Source organism: Peromyscus maniculatus, chromosome 7 (assembly GCF_049852395.1).
Source record: "Peromyscus maniculatus bairdii isolate BWxNUB_F1_BW_parent chromosome 7, HU_Pman_BW_mat_3.1, whole genome shotgun sequence".
Taxonomy (NCBI): domain Eukaryota; kingdom Metazoa; phylum Chordata; class Mammalia; order Rodentia; family Cricetidae; genus Peromyscus; species Peromyscus maniculatus.
In genome coordinates, this window is record NC_134858.1 from 41,092,405 (window position 1) to 41,106,987 (window position 14,583).

The 14,583-nt window shown below is 51.1% G+C and overlaps 2 protein-coding genes across 5 annotated transcripts; one reads left to right on the forward strand and one right to left on the reverse strand.

Moving 5' to 3' along the window:
• The first annotated feature begins 2,864 nt into the window (after positions 1 to 2,864).
• Drc12 (dynein regulatory complex subunit 12 homolog) lies at positions 2,865 to 8,531 on the forward strand. 3 transcript variants are annotated; one of them, XM_006992769.4, is made up of 7 exons: positions 2,865 to 2,912; positions 3,022 to 3,262; positions 3,767 to 3,832; positions 4,746 to 4,865; positions 5,468 to 5,560; positions 7,359 to 7,489; positions 8,345 to 8,531. In XM_006992769.4, exons 2-7 carry the CDS (start codon positions 3,193 to 3,195, stop codon positions 8,471 to 8,473), a joined length of 609 nt encoding a protein of 202 aa, XP_006992831.3. In that variant the 5' UTR covers positions 2,865 to 2,912; positions 3,022 to 3,192; the 3' UTR covers positions 8,474 to 8,531. The 3 variants fall into 3 exon arrangements, with proteins under 3 accessions (XP_006992831.3, XP_042136680.2, XP_042136682.2); XM_042280746.2 differs by lacking the exon at positions 2,865 to 2,912 and having other exon boundaries at positions 2,920 to 3,262; XM_042280748.2 differs by lacking the exons at positions 2,865 to 2,912; positions 5,468 to 5,560 and having other exon boundaries at positions 2,920 to 3,262.
• Positions 8,532 to 8,733: 202 nt separating this feature from the next.
• Positions 8,734 to 13,010, reverse strand: Nherf4 (NHERF family PDZ scaffold protein 4). Of its 2 annotated transcripts, none has more exons than XM_076576072.1 (11): positions 12,923 to 12,964; positions 12,511 to 12,541; positions 12,306 to 12,379; positions 11,771 to 11,982; positions 11,317 to 11,506; positions 11,063 to 11,199; positions 10,675 to 10,879; positions 10,260 to 10,456; positions 9,965 to 10,168; positions 9,638 to 9,838; positions 8,734 to 9,419 (listed from the first exon to the last, which is right to left on the reverse strand). In XM_076576072.1, exons 1-11 carry the CDS (start codon positions 12,936 to 12,938, stop codon positions 9,390 to 9,392), a joined length of 1,497 nt encoding a protein of 498 aa, XP_076432187.1. In that variant the 5' UTR covers positions 12,939 to 12,964; the 3' UTR covers positions 8,734 to 9,389. The 2 variants fall into 2 exon arrangements, with proteins under 2 accessions (XP_076432187.1, XP_076432188.1); XM_076576073.1 differs by having other exon boundaries at positions 8,735 to 9,419; positions 12,511 to 12,538; positions 12,923 to 13,010.
• Positions 13,011 to 14,583: the final 1,573 nt, after the last annotated feature.

The window sequence follows — 14,583 nt, forward strand, 5'->3', positions numbered from 1 at the left end:
AACTCTTGTCTAGATCAGGATGTGGCAGTGCACACCCTTAATTCCAACCCTCAAGAAGCAGTGGAGGTTTGAGGCCAACTTAATCTACATAGTGAGCTTTAGACCAGCCAGGGCTACACAGTAAGAGCCTGTCTCAAAAATCAAACAAACAAAGCCCTCCAGGATAGATCTTATTCAAAGGAAGTCAGGGATCTAGCCGGACAGCTCAGTAGTAGGTGAAGGTGCTTGCTGCCAACCTTATGACCTGAGTTCAGTCCCCAAGATGCACGAGGAAGGAGAGAATCAACTCTCACAAGTGGTCCTCTGAGTTTTACATGTGCCCTACAGCACACACACACACACACACACACACACACACACACTACATGTAATACAAATTTTAAGATTCGTGTTTATTAGTTATAATAATCTGCCTGTGTGTGTACACATGGGTGAGTCTTCTGGAAGAGCAGCAAGTGCCCTTAACTACTGAGCCATCTCTCCGGCTCCCAAAAAAACTTTAACAGAGAAAGATAGCTATACTGAAATGATATTTCTTATCATCAAATCTAAGCTGAAGACAATGAAAAGAAAAGGGAGGATGGACCTTTTTCTCACAGTTTGTATCCGTAAATATTTCTTTATTTTTATGTGTTTTCTGATATGCTCTAGAAATGGGTTGAAATAATGATCACAACACCATCCCTCTCCTGGGTTACGTTGGGACCAGTTCATCACGTGACAGGTGGCCTCTTTTTTACTCCACTTCACCTTGACCTCAAACCACATCCTGATTCTGCACCTGAGAGTCAGTTGACTGAACATATTTGTGAAAACAAATGCTTTTCTAAGGCCTGAGGTACGGCTCACACCCTGTCACGTCTATCCTCGACATGCCCTTCCAAGCACCAACATGAGTGACCCAGTGACACCGTGGAAGAAGTCCCAACACGCTCCTGGTGCAAAGGACAGGGCGGGAACTCTCGGTGTGCTCCAGGGCAGGAAGAGGAGACTCTAAAGGAAGAATCAATGAAAACATGGTGGAAATGAGAAGAAAGATGTTCTCTATACCCGGGAAGCCTGCGCAGCCTCACCAGCCCCAAGTTCCATGGGTTGTAAGCATCACAGAGACAAGTTCGATTCTTCTCTTCACTCTATAAAATGTCCAAAGTAGGGCGGGAGCCATGATGCAGCAGTCAAGAGCAAGTGCTGCTCATACAGGGAACCTGAGTTTGGTTCCCAGAACCACGATGATGGGCTGCTTATCTGTAACGTCACTGTAACTTCAACTCCAGGGGCTCCATGCTCCCTTCCAGCCTCTTTGGGCATTGCGCTCACAGGCACAAGCCCACACACATCTAACATAATGAAAAATTAAAATTAAAAATCGTTTCTAAGATATCTAAAGTGTCATGGGGTTAAATAAACATGGATTGACCTTCGGCTTGCTCTTCACAGGTGAGAGATTTACTCCCACATCTTATAACCATTTCTGAAGATCTTGCTTCTGATAATATGCAACTGACCAAAATGTAAGGGACTGGGATAGACAGAAGTGCCTAAAAAGAGTCTGTAGATCCCATAATCCACAGCGAGGAAGGCTTGCTGCTCCGTTCTAGGTATGATACCATTGTGATGCCCAGCGATGGCATGGTTCCAGGATGGAGCCCTCCCAGCTCGAGAGGGGACAATAGCAAGCTACCTGTCACACTCTCTGCCTACAATCAATATTTAATCACCCACAAAATGCTAGAAAGCATTCCCCAAAGGGAATCTTCCCTGGATATTGCCCAAGAAATACTAAACTGTAAAATTTAGGAGACGCAGGTCAAGCAAGTCCACTAGAGGGAGTGCTAACCAACTCTACGCTACAGGGAGCTTGGGGGCTTCTAAACACCTGTCTGCACAGTAATCTCAAAGAAACGGGGGGGGGAGTGAGACAATAATTGACTGGAGAGAAAAAAGTCCTCTAAACACACCACTAAAGTCTAGGGCTTTCAGGAGGTACAAAACTTACTCACCAAGAAACTAAAGCTGAGCAAAATTAAATAGCTTAGTTCATGACTCTGCCTAATTCATGGCCTCCCCTCTGGGCCAGCATCCTGAAGTCCATGACTCTACTTCTTCTCTGTTCTCATTTCCCTTAAGTGGAAAACTCTCTCAGTTACTGTGCCAACACGTGTTTCCTGCACACACCATAAACAGCCTTTCTGAAGTGGACCTCAAGTTCTTTTTGTTTGTTTGTTTTTGTTTTTTGTTTTGTTTTTGTTTTTCGAGACAGATTTTTCTCTGTGTAGCCCTGGCTGTCCTGGAACTTGCTCTGAAGACCAGGCTGGCCTCAGACTCACAGAGATCGGCCTGCCTCTGTCTCCCAAGTGCTGGGATTAAAGGCGTGCGCTACCACCGTCCAGCTGGACCTCGAGTTCTAAAGTAAATCGTGTCACTGTGTTCAGGAGACCTGGAAGTGTAAAGCGCCTGCGATGCCTTCTATCCCTGCCTTTCTTCTACATCTACCAAGCACTGTTCTCTCAGACTGGACACTCCTAGATTTCTAGACAGGAAAGTCTCCAGATTACAGGCAGTGCCTGTGTAGACATGAATAACAGCTATTCAGCTCCAAGGCCTTTTCTTTAAGGCTAGGCTTTGGAGGTAAGAGGAGAAGCCACTCACAGGACCTTTGTGGAGCCGATTTAGCCCACCCTACCTGCCTGTGAACACAGTGTTTCCCAGTTGCCTAGACAACAGGCAGTCTCCGGAAACCCAACACCCCAGTTCTTGGTCCTACCCCTTGGGGGAAGTTTTTCACCCTGGATTGGCTCCCAGGACCCAGGCTCCTCCCTAAACTCAATCTGCTTGGGACTCTCTTTGCCCTCCCCTAGGAGGGTCATTCCCCAGGGAGACAGACACCACACAAGTAAGAGAGGGTCCTGCAGGTAGGAAGGGGAAGAATAAGCATGCTGGGGAGAGAGAAGGGACCAGGTCCAGAGATTTCTCTTCTCTGAGAGGGCTGACTGCTGCCCACAGAACTGTTCTTCCTTCCAGCCCTGCCTCCGTTCCCAGGAGACCAAGAACTGAAACTTCTAGAAAGCATAAGATATACTGGGAGACTAGAATTCTGACTGTCCTGAGACTCCTACCGCCACCTAGGAGTCAGGAGAGCATCTCTGTATACAGACCTACACAGAAGGTCTTCCCTCCCCCAGGACAGCAAGGATGCCACCTAAAACCAGAGCGAAGGGGAGAAAAACCGGAGCACAGAAGAAGAAGAAAAATCCAAGTCCTGGTGAGTCCTTGACACGAAGGTCCTCAGAGGGAGTCCAGCCCTCTGGGCAACAAGATGGGGGTGTCTTTGTTTTGGTTTTGTCTTTTGTCCTTTTGACACAGGGTCACTATGGGACCCAGGCAGGCCTCAAACATATCTTCCGACTCAGTCTCCCTAGTGCTGGGGTTACAGGCGCTGCCACCACACTTGGGTAGGGTGAAACTTTCTTGTCCTCCTCTCCAGAGCCTTGAGTCCAGATTCCATAGGGCTGAGGAAGTGGAGGATGCCTCCCTCCCAAATTCCCCCTGGAGCCCCACCTAGCTCTTTACCTTCACCATATTTTTCACCCTTATTTTGAGCACCCACTATGTACATGGCAGTGAAGACTCAGCCGTGAATTTGTAAGATTTTGCCATCAGGCATCCTTCCTCCAGCGATCTCCCTCCATCACGCAGGACGTGGGAAGAGGACCCAGGTGGGACCGAGATCAGGATAACCTAAGACTCTATCATCTTGCCAGGACAGATGCAGAGGCTGAGGCCAAGCACAAGCTGGTGCTGCTGGAGAAGGAGCTGCTTCAGGACCACTTAGGTAAGAAGCCTGAAACCTCAGGAGACAGCAGAGACAGAATGCCCTAGTTAGGGTTATCGTCGCTGTGATGAAACACCATGACCAAATCAGCCTGGGGAGGAAAGGGTTTATTTGGTTTATGCTTCCAAATCACTGTTTGTTATTAAAGGAAGCCAGGACAGGAACTCAAGCAGGGCAGGATTCTGAAGGCAGGAGTTGATGCAGAAGCCCTGAAGGGGTGCTTCTTGCTGGCTTGCTTCACATGGCTTGTTCAGCTTGCCTTCTTATAGAACCCAGGACCACCAGCCCAGGGATGCACCATCTACAGTGGGCAGGCCCTCCCCATTAATTACTAATTAAGAAAATGCCCTAAAGACTTGCCTATAGCCCGATCTTACGGAGGTGTTTTCTCAGTTGAGGCTCCCACGTCTCTGATGACTCTAGCTTATGTCAAGTTGACAATAAACTAGCCACTCAGTACATGCCCCCTGGGGGCATTTCTGGGGTCTTGGGGAACTGGAAGTTTGTGTTGCGGGGCTAAACCAAGCTAGCCATTATCTGTTGGCAAAGACTGTGAGGAAGGGCTGGGCAGTGGAGATCAGTGAAAGAAGCTATTCCTACCCCCCCCAACCCCCGCACCCCCCCCACCCCACCCTCAGCGCTGGGAATGGAACCGCAGCCTCATTCATGATAGGTGAGTGGTCTACCATGGAGCTGACCCGCAGCTCGGGGAAGTCATTATCTTTTAGTAGCCAGAACGTGGGAGGAATATTGACTCCTTAGGAATGAAAACCCTACAGGTTCGGGGGGGGGGGGGAGGGGGCGCAACTAATAAAGAGAATAAGAAATTGACACCCATCACCAAGTTCCCAGAGGTAAACATAGTTCATGGGGACTACGGTGATCGATTCTGTGTCTCCCACGCTGTCAACAGCTCTACAGAGGGATGAGACCCGCAGGGCCAAAGCTTCTGAAGACAGGCTGAAGCAGAGGCTGCAAGGGCTGGAAGCTGAACTGGAACGGGCCCAAAGCCAAGGGAAGGCCACGTATGCAGGTATGATTGACTGACCAGGTGGGCAGGAGGCAGGGGCGTGGAAGAGAGCAACCAGAAAGTCGGGACTTCAAGGAAAGGAAGGGGAGTTCTAACTGGCGTAGCCTGCCTGTCTCTACCATCCCTGCCTAGGAGGCTCCGGAGGACCTGGCAGAGTGTGCATCACCGCATTCTAGAACGGCTAATGCTGCCCGTCTGATGGCTATGTAACAAAATGTAGCCACAGCCCTTTTCTTTCTTCCTTTCTTTTGGTTTTTCGACACAGGGTTTCTCTGTGTGGCTTTGCACCTCTCCTGGAATTCACTCTGTAGCCCAGGCTGGCCTCGAACTCACAGAGATCCGCCTACCTCTGCCTCCCGAGTGCTGGGATTATAGGCGTGCGCCACCACCGCCCAGCTCACAGCCCTTTTCTTTATCTTTGGGAGTGGGAAGAAGGGCCAGGGTCCCCCTCTTAAGCTGAGGTGTTTGTGTGGGGGGGGGGGGTCGGTTTTCTATCTCCCAAACTTTCAAGGTCTCCCAAGTTTCTCAGTTCTGTTTCCGGAATGAGACTTTTCCCCACTTCATTTCCTTCCTTTGTGCCTCCATCCGGATGGCTCTCACCTCAGAGATGAGCCGCCAGCGTCGGGCCCTGCAAGAGGAGTTGAGGACCCGGAGCAAGCAGCTGGAGGAGGAGGCCAGAGGTCTACGGGAGCAGCTGGGTAGGCCGCATCGCTCACCCTTTCTCTCCCAGGTCACCAAGAAGGCCTAGCATGGAAGAGTGCACGTAGAATATCCTTCTCTAGATGTCCACAATCTGTTGCTTGAATATTAACTAGGGTCACCTTCATCCTAACTTGCCTCTGAACAGAGTTCGTGGCACAAACCTCTATGCTAGGGGCTGGACTTGGCCTCTAAGAGAGCTGGTTCGGCAGTTAAGAGCACTCGTTCTTACAGAGAACCTGAACCAGCACCTCGTAGTGGCTCACAACCACCTGTAAGCCCTAGGGGATCTGATGTCCTCTTCTGACCTCCACAGGCGCCCACATGGTGCACATAAATACACACAGAAACGCATTCATACACATAAAATAACAAAATAAATTACTCTAAGCAAAGAAAAAAATTTAAAGCCCTCTAAGCTAGAGGTAAAGAAAAGGTAGGACTATCACCCCATTGCCCCCTTGGTTTAATCTCCCCAACTCCAACAGTTACCCCTTCACTGCCTTGTCTGCTCCAAGCGAAACACATTTCTTATTAGTTTAGCTGACTTTTACAACCAAACTACAGGAAACAATAGATTTAATTGACTTTAGTATCTTCAAAGCCGAGCACGTGGTAGCAGGCCTTAAATTACTACTTGTTAAATCATCGAATAAACCAATCAGGTGAGAAAACAGAGCTCAGAAGAGGGCATCAGATCCCCTGGAACTGGAGTTAGAATGATTCTGCGCCACCAGGTGGGTGCTGGGAACGAAACCCGGGTTCTCTGCAGGAGCAACAGACGGTGCTCTTAACCACTGAGCCATTGCTCCAGTCCCTCCTGAGTCTTCTTATTCCTCAAAAGCCCAAGGTAGCCTTGAACTCACGGTGATCCTCCAGCCTCAGTCTCCTGAGTTGTAGGATTCCAGGTGTGAGCTATCACATCCAAAATATCTTCAGTTTTGCTATAAATATCCATGAGTTGCTTATACAGGCCACGGATTCTGTCTCTAACCTTGGTCTTCTTTCAAATTAAAATTCAGCATGTACTGAACACCTATCCTGGACAGGTGCTTTGTCTCCCATTTCCACATGGAAGGGTCACAGCAAACAGAGGAGCACAGGTCATTTTACCCTCCAAAGATTCTGAAGAAGGGGCCAGAGAGAGGGCTCAATGGTGATGAACACCGACTGCTCTTCCTGAGGACCTGGCTTTGATTCCCAGCACTCACATGGTGACTCATAACTATTATAATTCCAGTTTCGGGGGATCCCATCCAATGCCCTCGTCTGTCCTCCCCAAGTACCTGCATACATGTACATACATACACACAGGGGGAGGGGAGGGGTGTGGGCAAAATAAAATTATTTTAAAAATCAGATATAAAATTAAAAATAAATAAATGAAAATATTTATAAAGATTTATACAAGTCTATAATCCCAACCCTGGGAGATAGAGGGAAGAAGATCTGGAGTTCAAGCTTGTCCTTGGCTACTTGGAGAGATTAAGGCCAGCCTGGGCTACATAAGACTCTGTCTTAAACAGAACAAAGCCGAAGATTGAAGACATGGAGACCCAGAGATATTAGTCCCACACTGTATATGTAACAAGCACCACACTTTGGCCCATGTCCTGTCTCAAAACATCTACTCGTTCTGCCGTACCTCAGTGGGTCCTTACAGAGACTTGAGGAAAGCTGATGACCCTGGGAGTCTGTACTGTCCTCTGTCAAGGCACCCTTTTAAGTCCCCTTGGCTACTGCTCTTGCTATAATATCACCGTCCTGTCCTCTTTATCTTCCTGCCCTGCTCCCTAGAAACATGCCAAAGAGAGGCTAAGGCAGAGAGGGAAGAGGCGGAGCGAGCCCTCCGAGAGCAAGATGAAACCCTGGCTCAGCTGCGTGCCCACGTGGCGAACATGGAGGCCAAGTATGAGGAAATCTTGCATGTAAGCACCATTCCCTGGAGGCCATCTTCTCAGTATCCCATTACCCTCCATCCCTTTGCCCCCAACTAGTGTGACGACCCCCAAACCCAAGGAAGCCATGCTCTGTTCTAAGTGTAAGCAGAAGATACAGGCATTGACAGAGCCGGTGACTTGTAACCCCATACGTGGGTGTCGAAGGCATGAAGATTTCCAGTTGAAGGTCAACATTGGCTACAATGTACTATGTAGCTGCTACCTAGGGAGACCTAGACTCAAAATAATCAGGGGCTTGGGGTACGGGTCAATGGTAGAGCTCTAGCCTAGTATGCGAGGCCGTGGGTTCAATTCCCGGCACAGACATGGCAGGAGGGAAACAAGAAGAGGAGCGGGGAGAAGGAGGAGCAGAGAAAGGAAGGAGTGGCACAAGCTTGTAATCCTACTGTTCAGGAGGCTGAGGCAGAAGGGTCATAGGTTCAAGGCCAGCCTAGGTGTATAGTAACAGACTCTATCTCAAAACAAAAGGTAAGAGGGGTTGATGTACAGCTCAGTGGACAGGGTACTTGCCTAGAATGTGTGAGGCCTTAGGTTCAATCCTGAGCGTTGGAGAGAGAGAGAGAGGGAGAGAAAAAGAGAGAGAGAGAGAGAATGGGCAGCCAGGCAAGGTCGTTAATGTTTGCAAACCAGCACTTGGGAAGCTGAGGCAGGAGAATTCTGAGTTCAAAGCCAGCCTGAACTACAAAGCAAAGGTATCTTACAGAAGGAAGGGAGGGAAAAGAAAAGGAAGCCACTGGAAAAGAACTATTACCAAGCTGGGCAACCTGAGGCAACATTCACCCTTCCCTCTCTTCCTGGGAGCTGAAAGCTTGGTGTCCACAGGGCAGCCTGGACTGTCTCTTGGCCAAGCTGAGGGCTGTCAAGCCTCAGTGGGACGCAGCTGTGCTGAGACTCCACAGCAGGTACAAGGAGCAACTCCGTCAGTTTGGTCTCAACCCCCTGGATCTGTGAGGCCATTGGCCTCTAATCTCTGAGGCCTAGCAATAAAGCAACTTGATGTAGAATTCAACGGAACTGTGGATTGTGGCCTTTGGCATTGAGGGATGGCTCTTGTGGGGACATCTATGTTCTGGGTTAACCCATCATCCTACTGTCCTAAACACTGAATGATAAGAAATGGATGAGGCTCTAAACCCTCTCCCACAGAAACTAAAGCCTGGAGCAACTTTGGTTCCTTTAAACTACTTTGGCTTACTCTCACCAACAAAAACAAAGCCAGATTAATATGGAAAGGCTGCATATATATTTACTTATTTATTTGGACAATGGCATACCAAGGTGCTCATATAGAAGTTAGAGGACAACTTCCAGGAATTGGCTCTCTCCTTCTATCATGTGGTTCTGGGGATCGAACTCAGGTCATCAGGCTTAGCAGCAATCACCTTTACCAACTGAGCCATCTCACTGGCCAACTGGGAAAGGCTATAACAGGACATGACAGTGGCCAGGAACCAGCTCCCACGTTTCTAAGGTGCCCACGGAAGGAAAGCATGACTGATCTCCAGATCCTCATGTCACATGACACTGGGGTCACACCTAGCCTAAGTTCTCAGAGCTTCGATCCTCTCTGGCTCTACATCATCACCTTCTTGGGCAGAACTTCATCTTTGTAGCACAGCTCCTCAAAACTTCTACATAACACCCTGTGGAGACTCAGGCTCTCTCACGAGCCTGCCTGAGGTCTCTGTCCACACCCGTCTGCTGGAGCTAGGCTCCTGAGAAGGGAAGAAGGTCCTGTGATGAGTGGTGTCTGAATCCTCCAGCTCCTACTTCCAACTTGGAGAGACCATTGCTGGCTCCCTCCACCTCAGGGTGCAGAGCAAGGGCAGGAAAGCCACCAGGCAAGTCTGTGGCAGGCAGGGGTGCCCTATAGCTGCTCCAAAGCCAGGGTCCAGTCCTACACAGAGAGAGGAAGGACAGGGTCAGGCTGGGACCAGAAGAGTTCATTTTCCTGCCCCAACACGCTCTGGCTGCTCAGGAATGGGACTTGTTTCATGGATCCCTCTGTCTTCACCTCCTATGGCCTACAGTTCCCGTCTCCCCTCCCCACATGGCTCTACCTAGCAACCCTCCTCTCTGCCCTTCTCATAGTTCCGCCTGTCTCTCTGCCTTTACCTTTCCAAACTCTGAGGAAATCCAGGCTTCTAAGCGCTGCGGATTCCTAGCTGCCAGCGTCAAGCAGAGGGGTGGCTCCACCTCAGCCAGCTGCTGAAGCCTATCCAGGTCATTGTCTCCACCCACAGGATATCCATTCACCTCCAAAATTTCATCTCCCATTTGCAGCCCCGCTTGGGCAGCTGAGCCTCCTGGGGTCACCTGGCAGCACAGGAGACACACATGGAAGAATTCGTCAGGTGTTCTAAGGCTGGGCATGTAGGGAGGCAGAGGAAGGTAAGTGATGAATGATGGAAAAGATTCCAAGGCACATGGGGCGTGAGTCACCTGGGAGATGAGACAAAGCCCACTGGCCACACAGCAGAGCCTGAATCCATAGCCACCTCCGGGCCCAGGGTACAAGAGGCATCGGCGCGAGCCACCAGGGCTGGAAGGTTCAACTGCATCTTCGACTAGAAGATCCTTGGTTTCCGCCAGAGAGGAGGCAGCAATCTCCGTGTTCTCCAAGAAGAGGAGGGGAGACAGTCGTACCTGGGGGGGGGGGGGAGGCAGACAGAGCAAACCTGTGGCACCTGAGCCCAGCTCCGTTCCTACCCTCTCCCTCACCCCGTCACCTGCGCACCATGCTGAAGAAGCGGTCAGCCTCAGGGTCGACAACAATGAGGGAGACGCGAGAGCCCTGTGCTCGGATCCTGGACACGGTTTCCTCGTGGCCCAGCCCGTCCACGCTTTCCCCAGCCACAGCCACCAGGCGGTCCCCAGCCTTCATCCCAGCCTTGTCAGCTGGCAGTCCCGGGTCCACGTCCCACAAGAACTGCCCTGGGACATAGACACATTCACTGCTCCTCCCGGACTCCCTCCCATGCTCTCCCAGGGACTAACCCCGCAGTACGCGGGAGGATGCCTACGGGCCGTGTGGTTCAGACGGGGGGGGGGGGGGGGGGGAGCACCTCTCATGGACACCGAGAAGTGCGCAACTGGGTATGTAGGACCACCCGAGGGCCCAGTTCCTACCCACCCCTGGGGCTGCCACTCACCGAGGCGACCATCCGGGCCCTTCTCCTCCCGGAGCAGGAACCCAAAGCCTTGAGGCCCTTTCTCTATGTTGAGACCCCGGGGCTTGGCGGGCAGTGCCCAGCCCTCTGCCAGAGGGGCAGCGAGAGGCATCCCCAGTTGACGACACTGTTCCTCTACCTCTGGCCCTGCTACCAGCAGAGTCACCTGATCTCCACTCTGCCAAAGCTGTGGGGACCCAACGAGAGTATAAGCATAGCCATCTGTGTGGGGATGGAGAGGCGCCTCCCCCCAGGCCCAGGAATGAGGGCAGGGCCTCACACAAACTATAGAGAAGAAAAGAGGCGTGACACAGGCAGACCCTCGGGAGACGGGGTTCATGTCGGAAGCCACCGCAGGAAGAAGCCCTACCTTCCGATTGAGCTGGTTGGAAGTGAGCTTCTCCACACTGACCCCATTCACTTCTAGCAGCCGCGCCCCAGGAGGCACCCCTGACCTCTCAGCCGCTCCTCCGGAACTGAGCACCAGCCAGAAAGGACCCCGAGCTCCTAAAGGCAGACAGAGTAACTCCCAGTCTGCAGCTTGCCTCGGGTTCCCCATCCCTGACTCCCCCCCCCCCCCCCCCCCCCCCCCCCCCCCCCCCCCGTCTCAGGCCCTAAGCTCACCATGAGTGATGCTGAAGCCAAAGCCACCTTGATCTTTTACTACATGGCACAGCCGGGGCCTGACCTCCGAGCCCAGGGTGGGACAGAGGGAGACATCGCTCCCCTGCTGAGCACGCACCACGTCGTGCACATGTCCTGCCAACACTGTCAGCAATACCCGGGGACCGCTGGCCCGGATGAGGCGCACCACCTACATAAGGACACAGGGGAGTGAGAGCAGTTGGCCCCCTGGTGAAGGGCCAGGATGCCTTAGAACTTGCATTTCCACTGTAGAAACCAGCTCTGTGGGTGCCTTTATCAAATCCTTCCAGCTGGGTACCTCTGTGGGGTCTAGGTGAGAGTGAGGCTTGGCCCATGCACCCAGAGTGCCTAGGCAAGTGTCAGCCTCCTCTTCCTCTCTGAAGGGCTGTGGAATGTTCCTTTGTACCACAAGGAGTCCAAAGCCCAGCCTCACCACAGCATAGTCTTCATGTTCCACGATGCTATTGTTCACTGCAAGGATCCGGTCTCCTTCCCGGAGACCATGGCGCTGGGCAGAGGTGCCCGGATCCACCCTGCACACCACATGGTCAGCCTTGCCCAGCTGCTGCTGCAGATGGAACCCAAAACTCTTTTCCTCCTCTTTGCTCAGCAGACAGAAGCGAGGCCGGTGCAGGTTCCAGGGATCTGGAGGAGGAGGTAGGTAGCAAAAGAGGAGGGGGGTGGGGTGGGCACACAGTCCAAGTACAGGACCATCCACTGCCTGGTGGCCCCTGCCTCCTGTTGGAGCACTGGGCAGCTTCCAGCCAGCGAGAGGGTGGGCTTTATAGCTGAAGGGACGGACACTGCATGGGCAGGGTGCCTAAAGCAAAGGGAAAGCCGCCCCCTCTACCTCTGCTTAGTTACTGATATCAGAGGGAGGCCGTTAGTGGTTACCAAGGAGACAGGAGGCTGTGTGGCACTGTAATGTCTCTACGGAAAAGTGATCGTTGCCAGGGGTGAGGGGTTACCAGACTGGTCCTGGTCTTCCGCCAGGGAGAGGGCAGGATTGTCAATGCCCAGCCTTGGATTAAACTTAAACTTCCTGTAAGGAGACAGGAGAGGCAAGTAAGGGAAGCATGTAGCTGGGCTGGGGTCCCAGGTCCTGCTTGAGGTGCTGATGACAGCTGATAGTCTCCCCACCTTCAGTTTGTCTTCAGCCCTCGTTCTACTTACCGAGTTAACAAGGCCGTGTCTTGAAGATCTGCTGGGCAAAGGAGGGGTAAGAGTGGAGACACACTCCTCCTCAGGAAGTCCCTGAGATGGGACTTCCATGCTAAAAACCTGGAAGGGCTTCGGAGAACCCCCAACCCCTCCCATTCTGCTCCGCTATCTTCACACACAGGGGCGTGGACTCCCCTCTGTTTCCCTCCCCCAGTTCTGTGGCACATAAATCTGAGCCTATCAGCACAGGGTGTGGACCAGGAAGACCGACTTACATGCTCACCTCATTCCTCTTTAGTTCTGTCTATTTGCCTCAGAGCTACAAGCCCCAATGTCAAGTGTGTCCTAGACCCAAAGATTCCAAATCTGTCCCATCTGCTGCTGCCCCCAAGTCCCCTTCCAAGGATATCTCCCCGCCTCCTACCTGCGGTTGCCTCCATAGTTGGATCAGTGACCCAGGACTTAGAGTAGGGACAAGGTTCATTATAACCGGCTGACCCTCCCACCTGCCCCCTCCCGAGTCACGCCTCCTTGAAGACGCTGCAAGGAAGCAATGGGGTAATGGTTAACAGCAATGGGACTCTTTCTCTGGACAGTGTGTGTCTATGTTCCTTCTGCCCCCAAGTCTGGGTCCTCCCTTTCTTGAGAGAGCCTCTAACTAACCTAGTTGTTCTTGTGCACAGAAAAAAAGATCACTGGTCAGTGTAATTCCAAGCTGGGGGCAGTAAGCTTGAAAAGGGTGATAGGAATTCTAAGGCCCAGCACGGACAACCTCATCCCAGGGTTTTATACACAGTCCCTCCAGCGACAAAATTATCTAAAGATGTCTGTGCCTCTCCCCGTGGCTATCAGACTATTCAAACAATGGATCACAAAGAATTGGAATTTCTCCAGGAATCTTAAGCTGGGAAAGAGAAAGATGAATCCCTCCTTGATGCCAGCCAGAACTTGTCTCCCAAGAAGAGGTGTCTCAACAGTTCTGACAATTTGTCAGACCACTTGCAGGACAGACTGGAGCAGAGTCAATGAGCCAGTGGTTCAAGACCACACCCTGACAGGACCATTTAGTATGAATACCTCTTGCCCTCTACTGTATTTGAACCTAAATCCCAGGTCAAGATCCTGAAAGATGAGCTGGGGAGTAGGGGTCACTGGACCTCTTTATTTGTTCCTCTTCCTGATGTGGCCACAAATCTTTCTCCACTTTTCTAAGTTAAAAAAAAAAATATTGGGGTTGGGGATCTAGCTCAGTGGTAGAGTGCTTGCCTAGCAAGCGCAAGGCCCTGAGTTCAGTCCTCAGCTCTGAAAAAAAATAAAAATAAAAAAAAATAAAATAAAATAAATTATTTATAGATAGGAGGCGGTGGCACACGCCTTTAATCCCAGCACTTGGGAGGCAGAGGCAGGCGGATCTCTGTGAGTTTGAGGCCAGCCTGGTCCACAGAGTGAGATCCAGGACAGCCAAGGCTCACAGAGAAACCTGTTGTAGAATACTGTTTTAAGGTGTGTTGTTTTTGTTTATGTTGCATTTGTTTAACTCTGTGAAGCTGTGTTACTGTGCCTGTCTAAAACACCTGATGGTCTAGTAAAGAGCTTGAATGGCCAAAGTGAGGCAAGAGAAAGAATAGGTGGGGGTAGTAGGCAGAAAGGATAAATAGGAGAAATCTGGGAAGAAGAAGAAAGATCAAAGAAGGAGAGAGGAAAGAGGAAGACTCCAGGGGCCAGTCACCCAGCTACAACAGCAAGCTACAGAGTAAGAGTAAGATTTACAGAAGTAAGAGAATGGGAAAAGCCCAGAGGCAAAAGGCAGATGGGATAATTTAAGTTAAGGAAAGCTGGCTAGTAACAAGCCAAGCTAAGGCCAGACATTTATAATTAAAAATAAGCCTCCATGTGTGATTTATTTGGGAGCTGGGTGGCAGGCCCCCCAAAGAGCAAAAACAAACAACAGAAACCCTGTCTGAAAAAAAATTTGTGTGTGTGTGTGTATGTGTGTGTTATATTTATTCATGTGTGATGTGAGAGAAGGAGAAAGAGAGTGTGTGTGTCACCCACAGAGGTCAGGAGGGGGTATGGGATCCCCTG

What these genes read in the sequence shown, in the direction of transcription:
- Drc12 (XM_006992769.4), top strand. Translation starts at nt 3,193, where the DNA reads ATGCCACCTAAAACCAGAGCGAAGGGGAGAAAAACCGGAGCACAGAAG. An exon ending in AGGGAAGGCCACGTATGCAG is followed by an intron (nt 4,866 to 5,467) that starts GTATGATTGACT and finishes CTCTCACCTCAG; the next exon opens with AGATGAGCCGCCAGCGTCGG. An exon ending in AGTATGAGGAAATCTTGCAT is followed by an intron (nt 7,490 to 8,344) that starts GTAAGCACCATT and finishes TGGTGTCCACAG; the next exon opens with GGCAGCCTGGACTGTCTCTT.
- Nherf4 (XM_076576072.1), bottom strand. An exon ending in AACATGAAGACTATGCTGTG is followed by an intron (nt 11,507 to 11,770) that starts GTGAGGCTGGGC and finishes GTCCTTATGTAG; the next exon opens with GTGGTGCGCCTCATCCGGGC. An exon ending in TGGCTTCAGCATCACTCATG is followed by an intron (nt 11,200 to 11,316) that starts GTGAGCTTAGGG and finishes GTCTGCCTTTAG; the next exon opens with GAGCTCGGGGTCCTTTCTGG.